General features: G+C 42.6%; 1 protein-coding gene across 6 annotated transcripts in view; it reads right to left on the minus strand.

The window, feature by feature from the left end:
- Positions 1 to 1141: 1141 nt before the first annotated feature.
- The window catches only part of kidins220a (kinase D-interacting substrate 220a), a 96518-nt gene continuing 76106 nt past the window's right edge, over positions 1142 to 21553 (minus strand). For all 6 annotated transcript variants that reach the window (XM_071327147.1, XM_071327149.1, XM_071327148.1 and 3 more), the window contains 4 exons: positions 18029 to 18166; positions 11670 to 11768; positions 10531 to 10746; positions 1142 to 2991 (listed from right to left, as the gene is read on the minus strand). In XM_071327147.1, the coding sequence (XP_071183248.1) occupies positions 1948 to 2991; positions 10531 to 10746; positions 11670 to 11768; positions 18029 to 18166 (1497 nt within the window). In that variant the 3' untranslated portion in view covers positions 1142 to 1947. The remainder of the gene's footprint in view (positions 2992 to 10530; positions 10747 to 11669; positions 11769 to 18028; positions 18167 to 21553) is intronic.

Raw genomic sequence — 21553 nt, forward strand, 5'->3', positions numbered from 1 at the left:
TTGAGTGTCATTTCTTAGGGGCTATACAAGCTATACCATTCTCATTGACTAAGGTCGTCATTTACAGATTGCTCAAATTCACACAACGCTCTCACAACGTTTGCCTCTTCAATTCCTGAACATCTTGACAGTGTTCAGGAATTGAGACCTAATTCAACCTCTACCCACCAGGGTGTAAGCATATAGGACACTGGGAATAAATGTGATTCTCACCTGTGCACAATCACAGAACATCTCTTATTGACAATATGATTCTGCATTCATCTGCTACTCACAAAGCTGTTAACTTCTAAAAAATAAAAAAAAACACTTCAAAACTAATTGTCATTTTTAAATGGCTTGCCAGTGCTGATCAACATACTCTTGTCGAAAAGAAACACCGACCCATAGTGCTACATTTCAGGATGTCTGTGTTGGACAAGTCAATATGAAAATAATTAGATTCTGCATTTGTTGGTTTTGTCTGACCGTGCAATGACAACAGTAAGGCGACCTACCTGGACACTGCTCTATGCGCAAGCCTAAACTATTGCTTTTAAAGCAGCACATTATTCCATTTCTACAGGCTCACCATTTCCCCACAAATGGGAAAGCTTAAGTTCCTTTACACAGAGTATACTGTCAATTGTGCCCAACATACGACGGGAAGTGCTTAGAATCGGCATTATGTCATAACTAATTTGGCCTTCTAAACTTTTCCCACAAGTGAAAGTTCATGCCCATGGTTCAGTGATGCTGCTGGCTAGGATGTTGTCTTTGGCCTAATGTGGGTTTGTATGGAGAATCTGCCACCTACTGGTGAAAATAAAGTCTAGCTGACACCAGCTAATGCACTTATGTTTTAACCCTTTCTATATGGCAGGGTTTTCCAAAGTCAGTCCTGGGGCCCCCCCTGTGTGCAAGTTAAGTTTTTTGCCCTAGCACTACAGTTGATTCAAAATGTGTATTGCTAGGGCAAAAACCACAATGTGCACCCAGGGGTGGCCCCAGGGAAACCCTGCTATGTGGGAGTATGGGAAATTAATGAGATTTTTTGAACAACAAACAAGTCTATCTTGAGCTCATAGGAAAAGTAGAGTTCAAGGGATGGGAAGCATGTTATGAACTGTTATACTTTATGCAGGCAGGAAAAAAATGCATCTGACAGCCAAGATATTTATTTTTTCACATTGCACCCTGAGACATATCAGTAGTGCATGGAACACACTTCTTCATACCACGGAAACAGGTTTACCACACTGTTCATAGATTTTAAATCTTTAATTACAGCACAAAACATCAGCAGAATGAAAGGTCTTTTTGCCAAACAGTCACAAATTTGGAAAAAAGGTGGCACAATATGAATTTACAGCAATACTACACCAATTAACTCATGTTTTCACTGGTAGCCTACTTGATAACTACAATTGAGGAAAATGTAGTTTAAGCACAAAGCCAATTCTGATTTTTAGTAACCTATAATGAAGTACAGTATACATCGCACCAACATACACCACTACCACACCAAAAGACAACATTCATACGGACTCACTACCATTTTCCAACAGCAAAACACCTAACTGAATTCCAGCGAAATTTAAATTTGACTTATTCCATATTAGTCTGAAGTCATTAACTTTCAAATTATTTCACAAAATGTATCCTGAGTTCTTGATGTATTTCTGGTTTGTCTACAAGCCAGGACATTCATTTATCAACCCACATTTAATATTTTTATGATTGGCAAACAAGGTGATCTCCTTTGTTTTAATCCATGCTTATTTTGGTTGAATGCTGTAACATTTTCTCTCAAATGGTCTAACAACCTTCAGTATTTAAAAAATTAAATAGCAGATTAATAGGCCTGTTTTTATTGGCATCTATATCAATGTAACAGATTTGTAATGACCTTCATTTTGTAGAAGCACATCAAGCAACGTCTACGGGACCTCAAAGGCCTGGACATTCTCACAGGACACTCTCCCTCTCATCCTCCAGAATAATGGCATCAGGGGCCCCTGTGCGTCCCTCGAGGGCCTCCCCGGTGCTCAGGGCCCTCTTGAGGATGATCCCACGCAGGTTCTGGTTGTGGACAGGCCCCGTGGTTGAGGCAGTGCTGGAGCCTGGGGTGGAGCTCTCTGTGTCTTGGTTGTCTTGGCTGGTGTTGGTGGTGGCAGCGTTGTTGCTGCTGTTGTTGTTGAGTGTGGTGGTGCTGGAGGCGTGGTTGAGGTTGCTCATGGACAAGCTGGCGGGGAACCAGGTTTCATCGGGGCTGGAGGCCATTAGGCTGCCCTCGGACGGGGCCTCGGAGCAGATGGACATGCGGGCGATGGTGGAATCCTGGAGTCCACTCAGACTGCTGGACAGCAGGCCCCTCTTCTTTACCAGACCTTCTAGCTCCAGCTCTATCAGGTTTGCTTTATTAACCTCTTCGGCTTCCTCTAGGGAGTGGTCGGAGGAGCTCTCACCAGACCTCACCCCAGAGTCAGACGAGTCCTTCTTGTCCTGGACAATGTCGGATGTCGCTTGGGCGCCCCCCTCCTTCCCTTCTTCCTGGAGCAGAGGGGTGTTGTCTGACTCCTCGTCACTGGGGACTTTGTGGTATCGAGGCCCTGCTCCCTTCACCTTGGAGCCCCCTGCTTTGGAGGAGCTGGAATACAGCTTCTCGTCCTCTTCACTGATGGGGTCCAGGGGGGCATCTGTATCGACCGCATCCGTAGCTTTAGCCCCTCTCTTGATGGGGAAAGAGGGCTTGCGTCCCTCCTGCTCGGCCCCGTCTTTGGCCTTTTCCTCTGGGTCTCGGGCCTCTCGGCTCTGGAGGAACTGGCCCGGGTGGGGCTGGACGGGCTTCTCTCCCCCGCTTCCGGCCACGTCCAGCTGGGTCATCTGGGTGATGTACTCGCGGTAGGCGTCGCGGTACTCTGCCTGCTGCTTGTCCGTCAGTTTGCAGATATCGTTGGACGACTCCTGGGAGTTGAGGCTGGACATGCTGGGGGTGCGGTGGGTGGCCGCCTGGGGGAGGGGTGGGGAGAAGAGGGGAACGTGCGGTATAAAGGTTTTTGTTATGGTTGAGGGGGGAACGGGATGCATCATGGACGTTATTGGTTTGGGTGAAGGGGTGAGAAAGCACAATCTCATGAGGTTTGTGGTCATGGTGGTGCTGTTTGAATTTACAATGCTTTATTTACAAGCAAACAGCACTGCAAGCCACCAATGAACTAGTAATGACAGGAGAAAACTGACAGCCATGCTAGAGAAGAAGTTTATGTTTGCGTATATGTTGGCGGTTGAGAGCAGAGAGGGCAAAAATAACAGCTTTTCTAACACCTTTCCTTGCCTTTTGGTGGTGTGAGTCTGCATGTGTGTTTGTGATCCGCCACGTCAACTTCCTCAACCAGGGGAGGTGAAAACTGCCATGATCTCACCCAAATCCACATGCTAATTTAGCTCTGATGAGTTCAATGACTGCTTGTGTAAGTGTATACAGTGCCTAGTGAAAGTCTACACACCCATTGCACATCTTGCTGCCTTAAATGTTTATCTAAAATGGGATTAAACTGGATATTTTCCCTACAGATCTATACAACCTGCTCCACATTTTCAAAGTAAAATAAAATTATATAACATTTTCCAAATTGATTTGATTGTTGATGTCTTCACACCCCAGAGTTAATACTTGGTGAAAGTACCTTTGGCAGCCATTACAGATGTGAATAATTTTTTATAAGATTCTACCAACATTTATGGCAACACACATATATATATATAAAAGTATGTGGACACCCCTTCAAATTAGTGGATTCGGCTATTTCAGCCACAACCGTTGCTGACAGGTGTATAACTTTGAGCACACAGCCATGCAATCTCCATACACAAACATTGGCAGTAGAATGGCCTTACTGAGGAACTCTGTGACTTTCAACGTGGCATCATCATAGGATGCCACCTTTCCAACAAGTCAGTTTGTCAAATTTCGGCCCTGCTAGAGCTGCCCCGGTCAACTGTAAGCGCTGTTATTTTGAAGTGGAAACGTCTAGGAGCAACAATGGCTCGGCTCAGCCGCGAAGTGGTAGGCCACACAAGCTCACAGGACATGACCGCCGAGTGTTGAAAATAAAGCATTTTGGTCATATAGTGTAATCTTTCAAAAAAGCTGCGGTAGCAAGGATTATCCACACATACTGAGCAGCTCATGTTATAGACAGAATTGTGCTACATGGCAGACCAATCCGAACTCATCTCACGGCATGTCCAGCACACCCATTATCTCAGCCAATCATGGCTAGCGGGTAGGATCCTGTCTATTTCCGTGGCTAAACCAACTAGGCTCATAATTTAACAATTGTATTCGTATTTACAGTTGGCATACACCTTTGTTATTAAAGCACATGAAAGTTCACATGTTCCAGAAGGCATTTCTGCCAAAAAACGCATGTTGATTAAAAAAATGTAACATTGAAATGCCTCTCCTGTGAAGTAGTGACATACACCTAGCTACTTGAAACGGGTCACAAATAAAGATTTATTGATTGCATATGTCGTCACACCTCAAATCAATACTTGGTGGAAGCACCTTTGGTAGTCATTACAACTGTTAATACTTTTTGAATAAGATTCTACCAACCTTACACAACTCTTAGTGCAACATAATCCATTGTTTTTGTCAAAATTGCTCAAGCACAGTACATTTGGTTGAGAATCATTGATGGACAGCATTGTCTCTGATTTTCAAGCAGATTTAAGTCAGGACTGAGACTGGGCTATTCAGGAACACTGAATACCTCTTGAAGTCATTCTGGTGTCTTAGGCATTCAAATGTGTGCAATCGCTGAAAAAAAAAACCTCTATCCCAGCTTTTTACCTTTGCTCTTTTAATATTTATTTTGATCCTGACAAACTCCCCAATCCCTAAAAGTGACAAGCATACACATAACACGATGCTGCCACCACAATACTTAAATACAAAATGGATCAACAACATTACATTCACTCCACATTACTGGCCTGTTTGACAAAGTCAAAAGAAGGAAAGCTGTATTATAAGAATCTACTTCAAATCCTCCATTCAGTTTGCAACAATGCCGTTAAGTAATACTGCAAGACAACACAGCAAAGAAATTACGTTTTGGGCCTAAATGAAAAACTATAGGTTGGGGTCAAATCCAATCCAACACATAGTGAAACCCTCTGTATTGTGGTGGCAGCATTACAGTGGGGAGAACAAGTATTTGATACACTGCCGATTTTGCAGGTTTTCCTACTTACAAAGCATGTAGAGGTCTGTAATTTTTATCATAGGTACACTTCAACTGTGAGAGACGGAATCTAAAACAAAAATCCAGAAAATCACATTGTATGATTTTTAAGTAATTAATTTGCATTTTATTGCATGACATAAGTATTTGATCACCTACCAACCAGTAAGAATTCCGGCTCTCACAGACCTGTTCGTTTTTCTTTAAGAAGCCCTCCTGTTCTCCACTCATTACCTGTATTAACTGCACCTGTTTGAACTCGTTACCTGTATAAAAGACACCTGTCCACACACTCAATCAAACAGATTCCAACCTCTCCACAATGGCCAAGACCAGAGAGCTGTGTAAGGACATCAGGGATAAAATTGTAGACCTGCACAAGGCTGGGATGGGCTACAGGACAATCGGCAAGCAGCTTGGTGAGAAGGCAACAACTGTTGGCGCAATTATTAGAAAATGGAAGAAGTTCAAGATGACGGTCAATCACCCTCGGTCTGGGGCTCCATGCAAGATTTCACTTCGTGGGGCATCAATGATCATGAGGAAGGTGAGGGATCAGCCCAGAACTACACGGCAGGACCTGGTCAATGACCTGAAGAGAGCTGGGACCACAGTCTCAAAGAAAACCATTAGTAACACACTACGCCGTCATGGATTAAAATCCTGCAGCGCACGCAAGGTCCCCCTGCTTAAGCCAGTGCATGTCCAGGCCTGTCTGAAGTTTGCCAATGACCATCTGGATGATCCAGAGGAGGAATGGGAGAAGGTCATGTGGTCTGATGAGACAAAAATAGAGCTTTTTGGTCTAACTCCACTCGCCATGTTTGGAGGAAGAAGAAGTATGAGTACAACCCCAAGAACACCATCCCAACCGTGAAGCATGGAGGTGGAAACATCATTCTTTGGGGATGCTTTTCTGCAAAGGGGACAGGACGACTGCACCGTATTGAGGGGAGGATGGATGGGGCCATGTATCGCGAGATCTTGGCCAACAACCTCCTTCCCTCAGTAAGAGCATTGAAGATGGGTCGTGGCTGGGTCTTCCAGCATGACAACGACACGAAGCACACAGCCATGGCAACTAAGGAGTGGCTCCGTAAGAAGCATCTCAAGGTCCTGGAGTGGCCTAGCCAGTCTCCAGACCTGAACCCAATAGAAAATCTTTGGAGGGAGCTGAAAGTCCGTATTGCCCAGCGACAGCCCCGAAACCTGAAGGATCTGGAGAAGATCTGTAGGGAGGAGTGGGCCAAAATCCCTGCTGCAGTGTGTGCAAACCTAGTCAAGAACTACAGGAAACGTATGATCTCTGTAATTGCAAACAAAGGTTTCTGTACCAAATATTAAGTTCTGCTTTTCTGATGTATCAAATACTTATGTCATGCAATAAAATGCTAATTAATTACTTAAAAATCATACAATGTGATTTTCTGGATTTTTTTTTTAGATTCCGTCTCTCACAGTTGAAGTGTACCTATGATAAAAATTACAGACCTCTATATGCTTTGTAAGTAGGAAAACCTGCAAAATCGGCAGTGTATCAAATACTTGTTCTCCCCACTGTATGTTATGGGCATGCTTGTCACCGGCAGGGACTGGTGAGTATGTCAGTATCAAAAGAAATATGAAAAAGAGCAAAGACCAGGTAAAAAGTTACAGGAAAACCTGCCATAGTCTTCTAAAACCTAAGCCTCGGATAGAGTTTTACTTACACAATTACACACATTGTAATGCCAAAGACACACCAGAATGGCTTTCCAAGAAGTGCTGAGTGTTCCTAAGTGGTCCAGTCTTAGTCCTGACTTAAATTTGCTTGAAAATCAGAGAAAAGGTTTTAAAACTGCTCTACATCAATGGTTCCCAGTCAAAGTTTCTGATATTGAGCAGTTTTGACAAAAACAATGGATATACAGTATAACGTTAGCCATGGATATCTGCAAAAGTGTTTATACTGCTCTCAACAACATTGCTTCTCGGAATTCAGCAGGCCATATCGACAAAGATCGGTGCAAAAAAGTTGTGATGGACTACTTTTCTGCACAAGGTCAGTGTGAACTGGAGTGACTTGACAAAACGGGCCAAACAAGCTGTAGCTAGCTACAAATCAGATGGAAAAAGACACACTGCCGTGAAGCATTAATCCATGTATACGGGTAAGAGTCTAGCTGCATTTTCAGATATCATACGTTTGAAATTTGATCAGAAAGTCATTTTCATTGCAAGTTAAAGTGTACTGTTCGCTAGCTAACATTGAACCTAGTTGGTTAGCTTTAGCTACCTGCAGATTCATACACCAGTACTGTAGCTATGGGTTGGAATTATGGTCCATTGTTTAGCTAGCTAACTATATGTCTAACAAAAGACTCCCCTTCGCAAGATAATTGTTCAAATTACCCGTCAAGTTAGCCAGGTGTGTCTGGGGCTGATTACGGCCATCTATTGCATTTCATGAACATGTGTACATGTCCAGACTTTAGTGATCCATCGAGTTTGCTAGATGTGGCTGGGGGGAGGTGGTTATAGCATTTCTTTCACAACCCATCAAAGTATCTGGGTAAGCATCATCTAATAATGATAAAATATGTGTATCTGGACACATTCAAAGTCAGATTAGGATATAGGCCAAGGACTAGATAAAGTGTATTTTTTCCTGTAGTCTTTCCTTAAAACTTCTTGTCAATAGGGGGGCGCCATTTCGACTTTGTAAAAATTCGTTCCCAAATTAAACTGCCTCGTACTCAATTCTTGCTCGTACAATATGCATATTATTATTACTATTGGATAGAAAACACTCTCTAGTTTCTAAAACCGTTTGAATTATATCTGTGAGTAAAACAGAACTCAAGTTGCAGCTAACTTCCTGTCAGGAAGTGAGAAATCTGAAATCGATGCTCTGTTCCAGGGTCAGTTTATTAAATTGCATGTGATCTATGAGTCGACATGCACTGCATACGATTTCCCCTAGATGTCAGTAAGCAGTGAGAATTGGAATGGTGTTGCTAGGCAGATCTGAGGCCATATAAAGGCTCATGGAACCGGGGGTGCACTGTTTTCAACGTTCGTCATGGCGCAAAGGAGGACCTCAGGATGGCGTTCTGAAAAGCTCTCGTTATAGGCCTTAGATATATCCGGCTCTGATTTTATTCGATATAGGTGTTAAAGACATCATAATGTAGTTATTTTAAACCGAGTTATATCAGTTTATATCAGTATATTGCGATTTTCGGATATTTCTTTGTGCTGCGTTATGAAAAGTTGGGCACGTCTGGGCCACATAGCTAATGTTTGCTGCTAATTCCTAAGTTGAAGAAGACAATCTACAACCGAGCAACGATGATTCTGGACAAAGGACCACTTGCACAAGATTCTGATGGAAGCTCATCAAAAAGTAAGAACTATTTATGATGTTAATTCATTGTTCTGTTGAAAAATGTAAAACTACTATTCCGCCATTAATTTCGGTGCGGTCTCACTTTAACGCACGCTGTATGTCGTAGTAACGTTCATTTTAAAAATCTAACACAGCGGTTGCATTAAGAACTAATGTATCTTTCATTTGCTGTCCAACCTGTATTTTTTAGTCAAGTTTATGATTAGTTATTGATTAGATTAGGTGTCTCTCCCAAGATTTCTCCCGACATTTTGTTGGCAGCTTGGCTACTATTCTCATTGTATAACCACGATTTGTGCCGCTAAATATGCACATTTTCGAACAAACAATATATGTATTGTGTAATATGATGTTATAGGACTGTCATCTGAAGAAGTTTGAGAAGGTTAGTGAAAAAATTAATATCTTTTGCTGGTTTATTCGTTATCGCTACTGTTGGCTTGAATCAATGCTGTTGTGTGGTTGGCTATTGTAGTAAGCTAATATAATGCTAAATTGTGTTTTCGCTGTAAAACACTTAAAGAATCTGAAATATTGGCTGGATTCACAAGATCATCTTTCATTTGCTGTACGCTGTGTATTTTTCATAAATGTTTTATGATGAGTATTTAGGTAATTCACGTTGCTCTCTGTAGTTATTCTAGTTGCTTTGGTGAGAGTTGTGATGGTGGCTGCAATGTAAAACTATGATTTATACCTGAAATATGCAAATTTTTCGAACAAAACATATGCTATACAATAAATATGTTATCAGACTGTCATCTGATGAAGTTGTTTCTTGGTTAGTGACTATTTATATCTTTATTTGGTCGAATTTGTGATAGCTACCTATGCAGGAAAAAAATGGTGGAAAAAAAAAGTTGTGTCTTTTGCTATGGTGGTTAGCTAATAGAAATACATATTGTGTCTTCCCTGTAAAACATTTTAAAAATCAGAAATGATGGCTGGATTCACAAGATGTATCTTTCATTTGGTGTCTTGGACTTGTGATTTCATGAACATTTTATTATATGATATCCCTGTGGCTTTAGGCTAGGCTATGCTAGTCAGCTTTTTTGATGGGGGGGATCCCGGATCCGGGTTTGTGACTCGTTAGAGGTTTTAATGTAGGCTACTACTTTCACCGCTTTTAGTCTTGAAAATCTTTGGTTGTTTACTACACTACTCACGCTGTTTAGCACACGGCCTCACATGTGAATCCTTAAAGAGATGGGTGGGTCTAAGGCTTAAGAGGGGTATGAATGATGCTGAATGGGTGTAGACAAAGAAGAGCTCTCCAGTATGTGTACCAAAACATTTTCTCAAAAGTGGGGTGCAAGTTTATCAACTTTCAAAGCAGAAATACTTTCCCATTGCTCCTCAACTGCAGTGTATGATATACCATTTGAAGCTCTGAGTCTCTACTTAAAAAACACAATTTCACATTTTGTTACATAAGACCGAATTGAGGTGGTTGGTCACATTTTTTATTTGAAACATTTCTATAATTTTACTTTAACTTTGAAAATGTGGAGTAGGTTGTGCAGATCTGTAGTAAAAAAATTAAAATAATAATTGTATCGTTTAAAAATAATAATAATTTCAAGACAGTAAAATACAAAGCCTGTGCAATGGGTGTTTAGACTTTCACTAGCAACTGTACTTGCATATTTGACTGCTTACATGTCTGCTTTAAGGGTATTTGGATGGCTTGGTATGTTTGTGTATTTTTGTGGGTATGTGAATGTGTTTATCTGTTCTCATGAGTAGAAGACAGGACCTGAGTCTATGTATGTACTGCAGGTGCATATGAACGTGTGTTGCAGTGTGTTTGTGTATGTGAGTGTACCGTATTTATCAATGAGTGTCTGTGTGTACGTGTGTGCGTGCATATGTGTATACAAGTGGATGTGTGTGTATTCAACTCACCACGGGCCAGTGCTGAGTGGGTCTCTGGGGCTCCTCCAGACCCAGGCCTGCGTTACTCAGCTCCTCGAAGCTGAGGTTGAAGCTGTAGCTGCCCACCTCACGGGGAGCTCCCTGGTGCCTGGCCGTCTCCACGTTGACCGCGCTGCTGCCCTGCTCGCTGGCCGCATGAGACTCATCCTGCAGGGCCTGGCTCTCCCCGTGACGCTGCTCCATCACCTGGGAGAGGGGACTGTTAGAGAGAAAAGCATACAGCCAGCCATGTGCGGAGCAAACATGTCACCACAAGGTATACATAGACTCAACATAGGAAATATTTACAGCTGCAGAGCCAATATACAGTATAACCACTAGCTATGAAACCAACATACACCTACTAACTCCATAGAACAACACACAACCAATGGGAATAGATTCAGCACACTGCCTCTACCAGCTCTTTACCTAACGTATAGGCTACCATCAGCTGCTGTAGGAAGCCAATACATCACCATCATCTTAATACTTTAGACTTTTAACACAAAGTCAGTACTAGTATTATAGTTCAATAGATGGTGAGTACATCTGATGTCAACTCTATAGGGCCTATATGCATACAGTAAGTGGTCCGGTCTCCACATCAGATGGCCTGGGAAGTGCTCAGAGGGAAAAATGCAATTTATTGTAAAACCATGCAGCTATTCAGAGTCAGACCCCTCGACTGCATGGAGACTGGCTGACTGCAGCTCCCACTGACAATAACCTTCCTTCATCTAAATCTCAGCCATCTTGGACCAGATGGCTCGCTGGCTGGCCACGTTCTGGCAACACAACATTCGTTTGTGGAAGGAGGCACAAACGGACATCTGATCAACGCAAGCTACATGTGTTCCTGATTCCAGCCCCCCGAGCGAGCGGAGCAGACTGCAGACTTTCTCCTAATACGGATTATAAAATCCTCCGGTGTCTCCAGAGAGGGCTCAAGATGTATTACAAGATGCCCTGATTTTTTAGAAGACAATAAAACAACTCACAAAACACAAATCCGGTGAATAACATTTTTAATAATAATAATAATCAGGAAATCGATATTAATGTACACATCAAATAAATAAAAGGAGGATATGGATTATTTAAAAGCGGAGGTGGAGGTTTTGTCTTACCATGCCTCTGAAGAGTTGCCAGTCACCAAAGTTCATGTTCATCTCTTTCTTCAGCTCTTCCAGGTTGCATTGGGACAGCACCCGGCCATTCACATTGGCCTAACATGGAGAGAGGCAGAGACATGATCACAATTGATCAAATACATGCACATTGGGCCAGTTCGGCCACAGATAAAACTTAATCCTGGACTAAAAAGCACTATCAATGGAGATTCTCTATCAAGCTTGCTTTTTATTCAAGGATTAGGCTTAATCTGTGTCCGGGAATCTGCCCCATACTGTATAAATTAGGGCGTAAGTGGGCATAAATTGAGTAAAGTAGGCCCATATGTACAGTTCCAGTCAAAAGTTTGGAAACACCCAATCATTTAAGGGTTTTTGTTTGTTTTAACATTTTAGAATAATAGTGAAGACATCAAACATATGAAATAACACATATGGAATCATGAAGTAACCAAAACAGTGTTAAACAAATCAAAATAGATTTTATATTTGAGATTCTTCAAAGTTGCCACCCTTTGTCTTCATGACAGCTTTGCACACTCTTGGCATTCTCTCAACCAGCTTCATTTGGAATGCTTTTCCTACAGTCTTGAAGGAGTTCCCACATATGCTGAGAGAGGCAGAGGCTGCTTGTTGGCTGCTTTTCCTTCACTCTGCAGTCCAACTCATTCCAAACCATCTCTTGGGTTGAGGTCAGGTCATTGTGGAGGCCAGGTCATCTGATGCAGCACTCCATCACTCTCCTTCTTGGTCAAATAGCCCTTACACAGCCTGGAGGTGTGTTTTGGGTTATTGTCCTGTTGAAAAACATATGATAGTCCCACTGAACGCAAACCAGATGGGATGGTGTATTGCTGCAGAATGCTGTGACCATGCTGGTTAAGTGTGCCTTGAATTCTAAAGATATCACCGACAGTGTCACCAGCAAAGCACCCCCACACCATCACACCACCTCCTCCATGCTTCACGGTTGGAACCACACATACGGAGATCATCTGTTCACCTATTCTGCGTCTCACAAAGACACGGCGGTTGGAACCAAAAACCTCAAATTTGGACTCATTACACCAAAGGACAGATTTCCACTGGTCTAACATCCATTGAGCATGTTTCTTTGCCCAAGTAAGTCTCTTCTTCTTATTGCTGTCCTTTAGTAGTGTTTATTTGCAGCAATTCAACCATGAAGGCCTGATTCATGCAGTCTCCTGTGAACAGTTGATGTTGAGATGTGTCTGTTACTTGAACTCTGTGAAGCATTTATTTGTGCTGCAATTTCTGAGGCTGGAAATGCTAATGAACTTATCCTCTGCATCAGAGGTAACTTTGGGTCTTCCTTTCCTGTGGCGGTCCTCATGAGAGCCAGTTTCATCATAGTGCTTGATGGTTTTCGCGACTGCACTTGAAGAAACGTTCAAAGTTCTTGAAATTTTCCGCATTGACTGACCTTCATGTCTTAAAGTAATGATGGACTGTCATTTCTATTAGCTTATTTTAGCTTTTCTTACCATAATATGGACTTGGTCTTTTACCAAATAGGGCTACCTTCTATATACCAACCCTACCTTGTCACACCACAACTGATTGGCTCAAACACATTAAGGAAAGAAATTCCACAAATTAACTTTTAACAAGGCACACCTGTTAATTGAAATGCATTCCAGGTGACTACCTCATGAAGCTGGTTGAGAGAATGCCAAGAGTGTGCAAAGCTGTCATCCATGCAAAGGGTGGCTACTACCTTCCGATGGTATACAGTAGTCCTGGGCCACATTTCCAAACATGAGCTTGTATGAACTCTACATTGCTATACTTTCCTCAGGAAACAAATGTGTTCCCGGTTCTGCACCTCACAAAACAATAAATCATTTTACAAAGACAATGTCTCACTTGAAGTGTTGTTAGGTGGGCCGACTGGGGTCTAGAGCAGTGGTTCCCAAACTTTTTATAGTCCCGTACCCCTTCAAACATCTCCAGCTGCATACCCCCTCTAGCACCAGGGTCAGCACACTCTCAAATGTTGTTTTTAACCATCATTGTAACACACACACACACACACACACACACACACGAACACACAATTTTCGCCTAAAATGACATACCCAAATCTAACTGCCTGTAGCTCAGGCCCTGAAGCAAGGATATGCATATTCTTGGTACCATTTGAAAGGAAACACTTTGAAGTTTATTGAAATGTGAAAGGAATGTAGGATAATATAACACAATATATCTGGTAAAAGATAATACAAAGAAGAAAAAAAACGTTATTTTGTATTTTCTTTGTACCATCATCTTTGAAATGCAAGAGAAAGGCCATAATGTATTATTCCAGCCCAGGTGCAATTTAGATATTGGCCACTAGATGGCAGCAGTGTGCGCGCAAAGTTTTAGTCTGATCCAATGAACCATTACATTTCAGTTCAAAATGTTGTATCAAGACTGCCCAAAGGCCACCTAATTTGTTGAGTAATAACTTTTCATGTTCAAAACTGTGCACTCTCCTCAAACAATAGCATAGTATTCTTTCACTGTAGTAGCTACTGGAAATTGGACTGTGCAGTTAGATTAACAAGAACTTAAGCTTTCTGCCAATGTCAGATATGTCTATGTCCTGGGAAATATTCTTGTTACTTACAACGTCATGCTAATCACATTAGCCTATGCTAGCTCAACCGTCCCATAAGAATAAGTGTGAGTTTTTGTCACAACATAGCTCGCGGGAAGTGAAAAAGAGTTCTTATAGGACGACCAGGGCACAAATAATAATAATCAATACATTTTGCTCTTTATTTAGCCATCTTACAGAATTTTTTTAATTTATTCCTCAAATTGTGAACAACTCACCACAGGTTAATGAGAAGTTTGTGCTTGAAAGGATGTACATGAATCTGCAATGTTGGGTTGTATTGGAGAGAGTCTCAGTCTTAAATCATTTCCCACACAATCCACTCTCACATAGGTACGTGGTTGAAAAGGGCATCAATGTCTTAACAGCGCGATTTGCCAAGGCAAGAAACTCTGAGTGCAGCGCTATCTAGAAATCTGGCAGTGGCTTCTGATTAAATTCAATTTTCACAGAACCGCTTGTTGCAAATTCGATGAGGCTCTCTTGTTCAGATATCGGTAAGTGGACTGGGGGCAGGGCATGAAAGGGATAATGAATCCAGTTGTTTGTGTCATCCGTTTCGGGAAAGTACCTGCATTATTGCGCACCCAGCTCACTCTTATGCTTCGCTATATCACATTTGACATTATCCGTAAGCTTGAGTTCATTTGCACACAAAACAAATCATCCAATGATGGAAAGACCTGTGTGCTGTTCTTGTTAATGCAGACAGAAAAGAGCTCCAACTTCTTAATCATAGCCTCAATTTTGTCCTGCACATTCAATATAGTTTCGGAGAATCCCTGTTATTCAGATCCTTCAGGCGAGAAAAAACATCACCCAGTCGTGTGAGAAACTCATCATGGAAGCGGTCAGACAAGTGAAAATTATGCTCAGTAATGAAAACTTTAAGCTCGTCTCTCAATTAAAAAAAAAAGTTGTCCCTTGATAACCAGAGCACTTCTGTATGTTGTAAAAGTGTTACATGGTCGCTGCCCATATCATTGCATAATTCAGAAAATACATGACAGTTCAGGTGCCTTGCTTTAACAAAGTTAACCATTTTCACTGTAGTGTCCAAATTCCCTTGGCAGCAAGAGCCTCTCGGTGGATGCTGCAGTGGCGTCGGGATCAGCTGCTTACACATGCGTTACCACTCCACTTCGTCTCCCTGTCATGGCTTTGCGCCATCAGTACAGATACCAACACATCTTGACCGCCAAAGTCCATTTGATGTCACAAAGCTGTCCAGTACTTTAAAAATATCCTCTCATGTTGTCCTGGTTTCCAGTGGTTTGCAGAAGAGGATGTATTCCTTAATTGACCCCCCATAAACGTAACAGACATATACCAGGAGCTGTGCCAGGCCCGCCACGTCTGTTGACTCATCCAGCTGTAACGCATAGAATTCACTGGCTTGTATGCGAAGCAGTAATTGTTTCAAAACATCTCCTGCCATGTCACTGATGCATCGTAAAACAGTGTTGTTTGATGAAGGCATTGTCTGTATAGTTTTTGGGCCTTTTCCCCCAGCATTGTCCCAGCCATATCCGCGGCAGCAGGAGGAATTAAGTCATCCACAATAGTATGGGGGTTGCCTGTCCTAGCCACTTGGTAGCTCACCATATACGATGCTTCTAGCCCCTTCTTAATGGTATCTGTTGCTTTTATACATGTCTTACTACTCAAAAGTCGTCTTTATTCTCGCTCCAAAAACTCCCATGGCTTATTTTTCAAATTGTCAGGTTTCGTTTCTATATGTCTGCGCAAGAGTGAAGGTTTCCCGCGAGAGAGTAACGGTTAATGTGATTGGATGTTAATTATTTGACGAGGCTACCTGATTTATTTATTTAACCAGGTAGGCTAGTTGAGAACAAGTTCTCATTTACAACTGCGACCTGGCCAAGATTAAGCAAAGCAGTGCGACACAAACAACACAGAGTTACACATGGAATAAACAAACATACAGTCAACAACACAATAGAAAAAAGTATATACACAGTGTGTGCAAATGAGGTAAGATAAGGGAGGTTAGGCAATAAATAGGCCATAGTAGTGAAATAATTACAATTTAGCAATTAAACATTTGACATTGTGTTGCTATTTCGCTAAACACCAGATGGTATAATTTTATTTTTGGCAGTGAAACGGAGGCTACTCAGGCGAGAAAAAAACCTCACCCAAATGTATGGCTCCGTTGGAAAATGTACTGTTTGAAAATGTGAAGAAAAAAATGTGAATCACATTTTTATTTGGCGTACCCCCGACGGCATTGCTACGCGTCACACAGTTTGGGAATACCTGGTCTAGAGGATTTGATATATAGCCTAGACATTGATTACATCCTGTCTAAATGGACTGGAAGCTCAATGCAGACAGCGACTTTGGCTGTTTTGTTGGGCCATATAAAGCCTACACAGATCATTATTATTAAAAGGCCCAGTGCAGTAAAAAATGTGATTGTCATGTGTTTTATATACACTATATATACAAAAGTATGTGGTTACACCTTCAATTTTGTCGATACGGCTATTTCAGCCACATCCGTTGCTGACAGGTGTGATGGAGCTTTGGCCTGCCTAGTAAGAAAGAAGTTCCAAACCTCTGCCAATAACAGCTAGCTTTCAGTTTTCCCCTCCCCACTCCGACCACTCCCAGACAGTCCTAGCAAAAAAATCTTGCTTGAGAAATGTCTCTTTGCTAAGAAGCTATTTTTGTTTCTTTTTGACCATTTTAATTGAAAACAATCACAGTACAGTATGGAATTGTTAACCAGAAATGATTTGATATTGAGATAAAAACAGCTGCATTAGAACTTTAATAGACAAAAATTTGACCCTTGGGTGTTGCTCAATATGCATACTACCATGCTCCACACTCTCATGCTGCAAGTTTGTTCTCTGAGGTCTTGAGTACATACAAATGTACATTTGAAAAGCAATGCGCTCTCCCATGCTACTGCATTAACTTTGAACAATACAAACTAAACAAGATAACTACATAAAGCAAACGTGAGCTTGTAACTTCATAATTATCAGCTAGCTATATGTGAATCCTATTAATCTAGCCAGCCAGCTAGTTTTACATGTAAAAGCGACCTAAAACTAATGTTGTTATGAACGGTAGCTGGACAAAGTTAGCTACAAATTCTTCATGGGTAGCTAGCGAACAACCAATTCTTCGTTAGCCAGCCTTTGATCTATGCACGCTACAGTGGATATTCTAGGCAGTTAAACATGCCAAAATTAACACAGTATGTATTTATTAACGTATCAACATAAAATATTGTATTCAGGCAACATATGCGATGCGCGTGGGCAACATTTAATTCCAAAGTTGGAGTTGATTTTCTCTCACTTCTCTCACTCACCAGATGGCATTCAAGAAATGTTGAGATGTATTTTATGTGTTTGCGTCATATTACGTTCATATTTCAGTTGACGCTTGCATCGATGCATGCTTTGAAAAGTACGCATCTGAGAATTGGCCTCTGTTCTCTGTTTTACATACTTTGATTTGGACTCATACTCCAACTGTTCCGTTCTACAATTTGCGTGCTCGGAGCACGGTAGTATGCATATTGAGAAACACCCCTTGTGTGAAATGTCAGTCACTGACATGACTGATATTGAATCTTTTGAATCAACTTTATTGACAGAAGTGTTGTATAAGCAAACGTAGGAGGCCGAGTGTGTGTATATGAGGGTTGTGTGTGTGTGTGTGTGTGTGTGTGTGTGTGTATAGCAGGCCTCACCTTCTTGATGGTGGAAGTGTACTGGGCCAGCATGCTAGGGTCCATGCCGTCGATGTGTTTGACGCGCTCACACACCGCGTCCGTGTTCAGAGAGCTGAGGAGTACCACAGGGGCGCCTGGTACCCCGGAGCCAGAACCCTGTCCCACAGACAGACAGACAGACAGACAGACAGACAGACAGACAGACAGACAGACAGACAGACACAGAGACAGAGACAGACTCAGAATCACCATTTGACTAAGTAGCGTAGCATGGATCATTTACAACCACTGCAAACTCATACGGTTAGCGCAATGCTTCAACCACCACAGTGTAACGTTACACCAACCACAGCTACGTTAATGTGAACGAAGGTTAACACTGGAGTATCTATTCACTGCAACCAGGAACACTATTCCCTTTTTCACAGCATGGCACAAAGACAAAAGAGCAAGCAAAACCAAAATGCAATTATCTTTGTTAGTGCAAGCACCTGTGAGGTAACAATAGAAGAGCATTGTAACTAAAGTGGCACCAGATGTGCAATATGGGCTCTGTTGGGGGTCTTTATGTTAATCTGAACACTGTAGATGGTAGTGCAGTATTCAATGTACACACGAGCCGTGTGTGTGCGCGTCTCCCCCTCATACAAGCTAGAAGAGTAGCCAATATCCTCGCCCCCCTAATGATCTCGAACCAGAGACTCCCAGCTAGCCTGACATGCCACCCACTAGCAGTGAAACAAAACACAACAACCCTCCCCCCGCTCTCTCTTTCTCTCTATTAATACCACTAGGACATGGTTTCAGACTGAGCAACAACAAAACAACAGCTTTGTCGACATGGGCGAGAAGGCGGCGAGGCTTAGAAGATGTCTGTGCTCGCTCTCTCGCTGCGAGTGCTTGTTAGAGAAAATAAGCTGTAGACGTCTTAACAGAGCCGAGCAGAACGGGGTGGGGGGCTGTCGCTCTGTGAAAGGAGGCAGAGGGTGAAGGTCAGTTAGGGAGGTTAGCTACTGTACACAGACAGTGCTGAAGGAGTGTAGCGTACTGCTGTATCAGCTGCACTAATAGTGTGTGTGTGTGTGTGTGTGTGTGTGTGTGTGTGTGTGTGTGTGTGTGTGTGTGTGTGTGTGTGTGTGTGTGTGTGTGTGTGTGTGTGTGTGTGTGTGTGTGTGTGTGTGTGGCTATAGCAGTCAAGACTTGCTGTAACACACTATCTGCACGTCTGCTATGCAAAGGAACAAGTATCAAAGGAACATAGACAACTTTACCTGTTAAGTTTTATAGACATTTCTTGTGTCAGTTTGATTAGCATGCCCCTGTAGCCTTTTTCATTAAAAGCACCAGAGAGAGCAATTATCTTGTAGACTGTTGAGCTCCTCAATAATGATGGCCCATATGATTTCTGCCTCTTAGGTGTAGAAATTAGACTACTTGACAGGCATTTCGAAACATGCTCCTAAATTGAGTCTCGCAAACATGGCAACATAAACCTAGAAGAGGCCTAAATTCGGGAAATATTGTACATTCAACTAAAACTACATTCAACTACATAAAACGACCTTATCTAGAAGAAAATATATTATCCGTGGAGGTCTAATGCATGCCGGGCGGAGGGAAAAGCATGACGTGTTGTATTAGCTGGCGGAGGTGAGGTAGAAAGGTGGCGAGAAAGTTAGAAACAGTGAAATCCAAAGAGATGAGTGTACCTGCTTGGGTCTGACAGGCTGTGACAAAAAACTGCTTTGGGGAGAGAAAGCAAGGGATAGAGACAGACAGGACATTAGACCACATGCTGAAGTCATCATAGAACGCAAGAGAACAGGAGACACATTCACGTCAGACTAGAAAACAAGACATTTATCTTGGAAAAACAGCAGGCAAAGGCACTTTTACAGCATTCCGTCAAGCAAAGACAAACCGAGAAGCCATTTAGTTTCAAATTATTACAGTAGGAAACGGAAAAAAATACATATTTATTTTTTAGAAACAGAGGACATTCTGAAGATGATCTTTGCAGAGAGTACGAACAGCGTGATGAGCGTGATGTTTGGAGAGAAAGTGAAGCGGAAAGCAGAGAAAGAGAGCACTCTTCTCCCCTAACACAGAAAAGCAGAAGTTTCCATTCTGAGGAAGCCTTAAAACCTGGTCCTCCACCCAGACTTTGTATGTGTGACTGTGTACACTGTGTCAGTGTGTTACAGTGTTCCATTACGTACCCGCATGTGAGTGTGTGTGTGTATGCACACAAGTGTGTGTAACTGTGTGTGTGTGTGTGTGTGAGCTCCCTGTGTGCGATAAGGCTGTAATTACAGTGGTGCGGGGCGTGGGCAGCAGAGGGATGGGGAAGAGGAAACAGAGGCCTGTGAGGGAGGAAGCGTCTCTGTGAGACGATAAGCCCTTGTGCTCATTGAGTTGCTGCTTCCGTCCTGCTAGCCTCTGATGCTAATCCCTCCTCATCCAGCCCTATGGGGATATAGCCGGTACACTATTCATCAGCTGGGGCTAGGCAATTACACTGGGCTGCCCACTGCACACACATACAGACTGTGCTATATACACAGACCAATAGAGAGCGGGGAGGAGAGAGTATTAGAGGGATAGCGAGAGGGTGGGATACAGAGGGTGATGGGAATCGAAAGAGATGGAGAGGGATCAGTAAGGACAGTAGGCATATAGGCCTTTTCCTGTTGGACTTCCATAGTGAACAGAGCAAGTCAGTCAGACACATTGTACTTACCAAAAGGAAACCTAAGCTGAGACATTGGCCATGGTAAAATGTGTATATCCAGTACTAATTGCCATGTCATTAGCCTTTAGTTACTTCAACCTTCCTGTGCACTAGTTCTACACGAATGTGCTCCCTACATGCAGATACTGTATAGAATGGTAGCAGTTGCACTCGCACAGTGGTTAGTTCACTCCTGGACAATGACACTCACATTCAAACAGGACTGAGCTATCACAATTCGCTCCGGTGTTGGCCACAAACAGGGGAGCCACCGGTGCAACTATTCAACACGAGATATGACATTGTCACTGACATACCCCGTCTGCTTTCCAAACCATGTTAGTGTGTCTGGCCGATGGAAAAGGTTAGCTGTGTGTGCGCGAGTGCATGGAAAGCATTTTGGTGTGTGTTTGTGTGTGGCGAGTTGGGACAGTCAAGACGGAAGGGGACAGTCCAGCTAATGCCAACACTCCACACCAGCCTGTTGTGTTACCACAGGGAGATCACTGGTAGTGGGGGTGGGGAGGCCCTCTCTGGCATCCTCAGCAATTACATCCGGACACGGGCACAGAACGGGGCACAGGGTGGGTAAGGGAGCACTGGATATAAGAATGACTCAAACTAGTATGGGATGTAAATAAAATACATGACAACACAATCCTTGGAGAGTGAAAAGACGTTGGGAGGAAAGAAAAAGGGGTACATGTCATGCGAGATGACATAATGGACCTGAAGGCAGATGGAGAGGTCTACTGTGACCCACTGCTTCTGCTATCAGGTTGTAAATCACAGCTGGCCTGGTACATTGTTTG

Source organism: Salvelinus alpinus, chromosome 9 (assembly GCF_045679555.1).
Source record: "Salvelinus alpinus chromosome 9, SLU_Salpinus.1, whole genome shotgun sequence".
Lineage (NCBI taxonomy): Eukaryota > Metazoa > Chordata > Actinopteri > Salmoniformes > Salmonidae > Salvelinus > Salvelinus alpinus.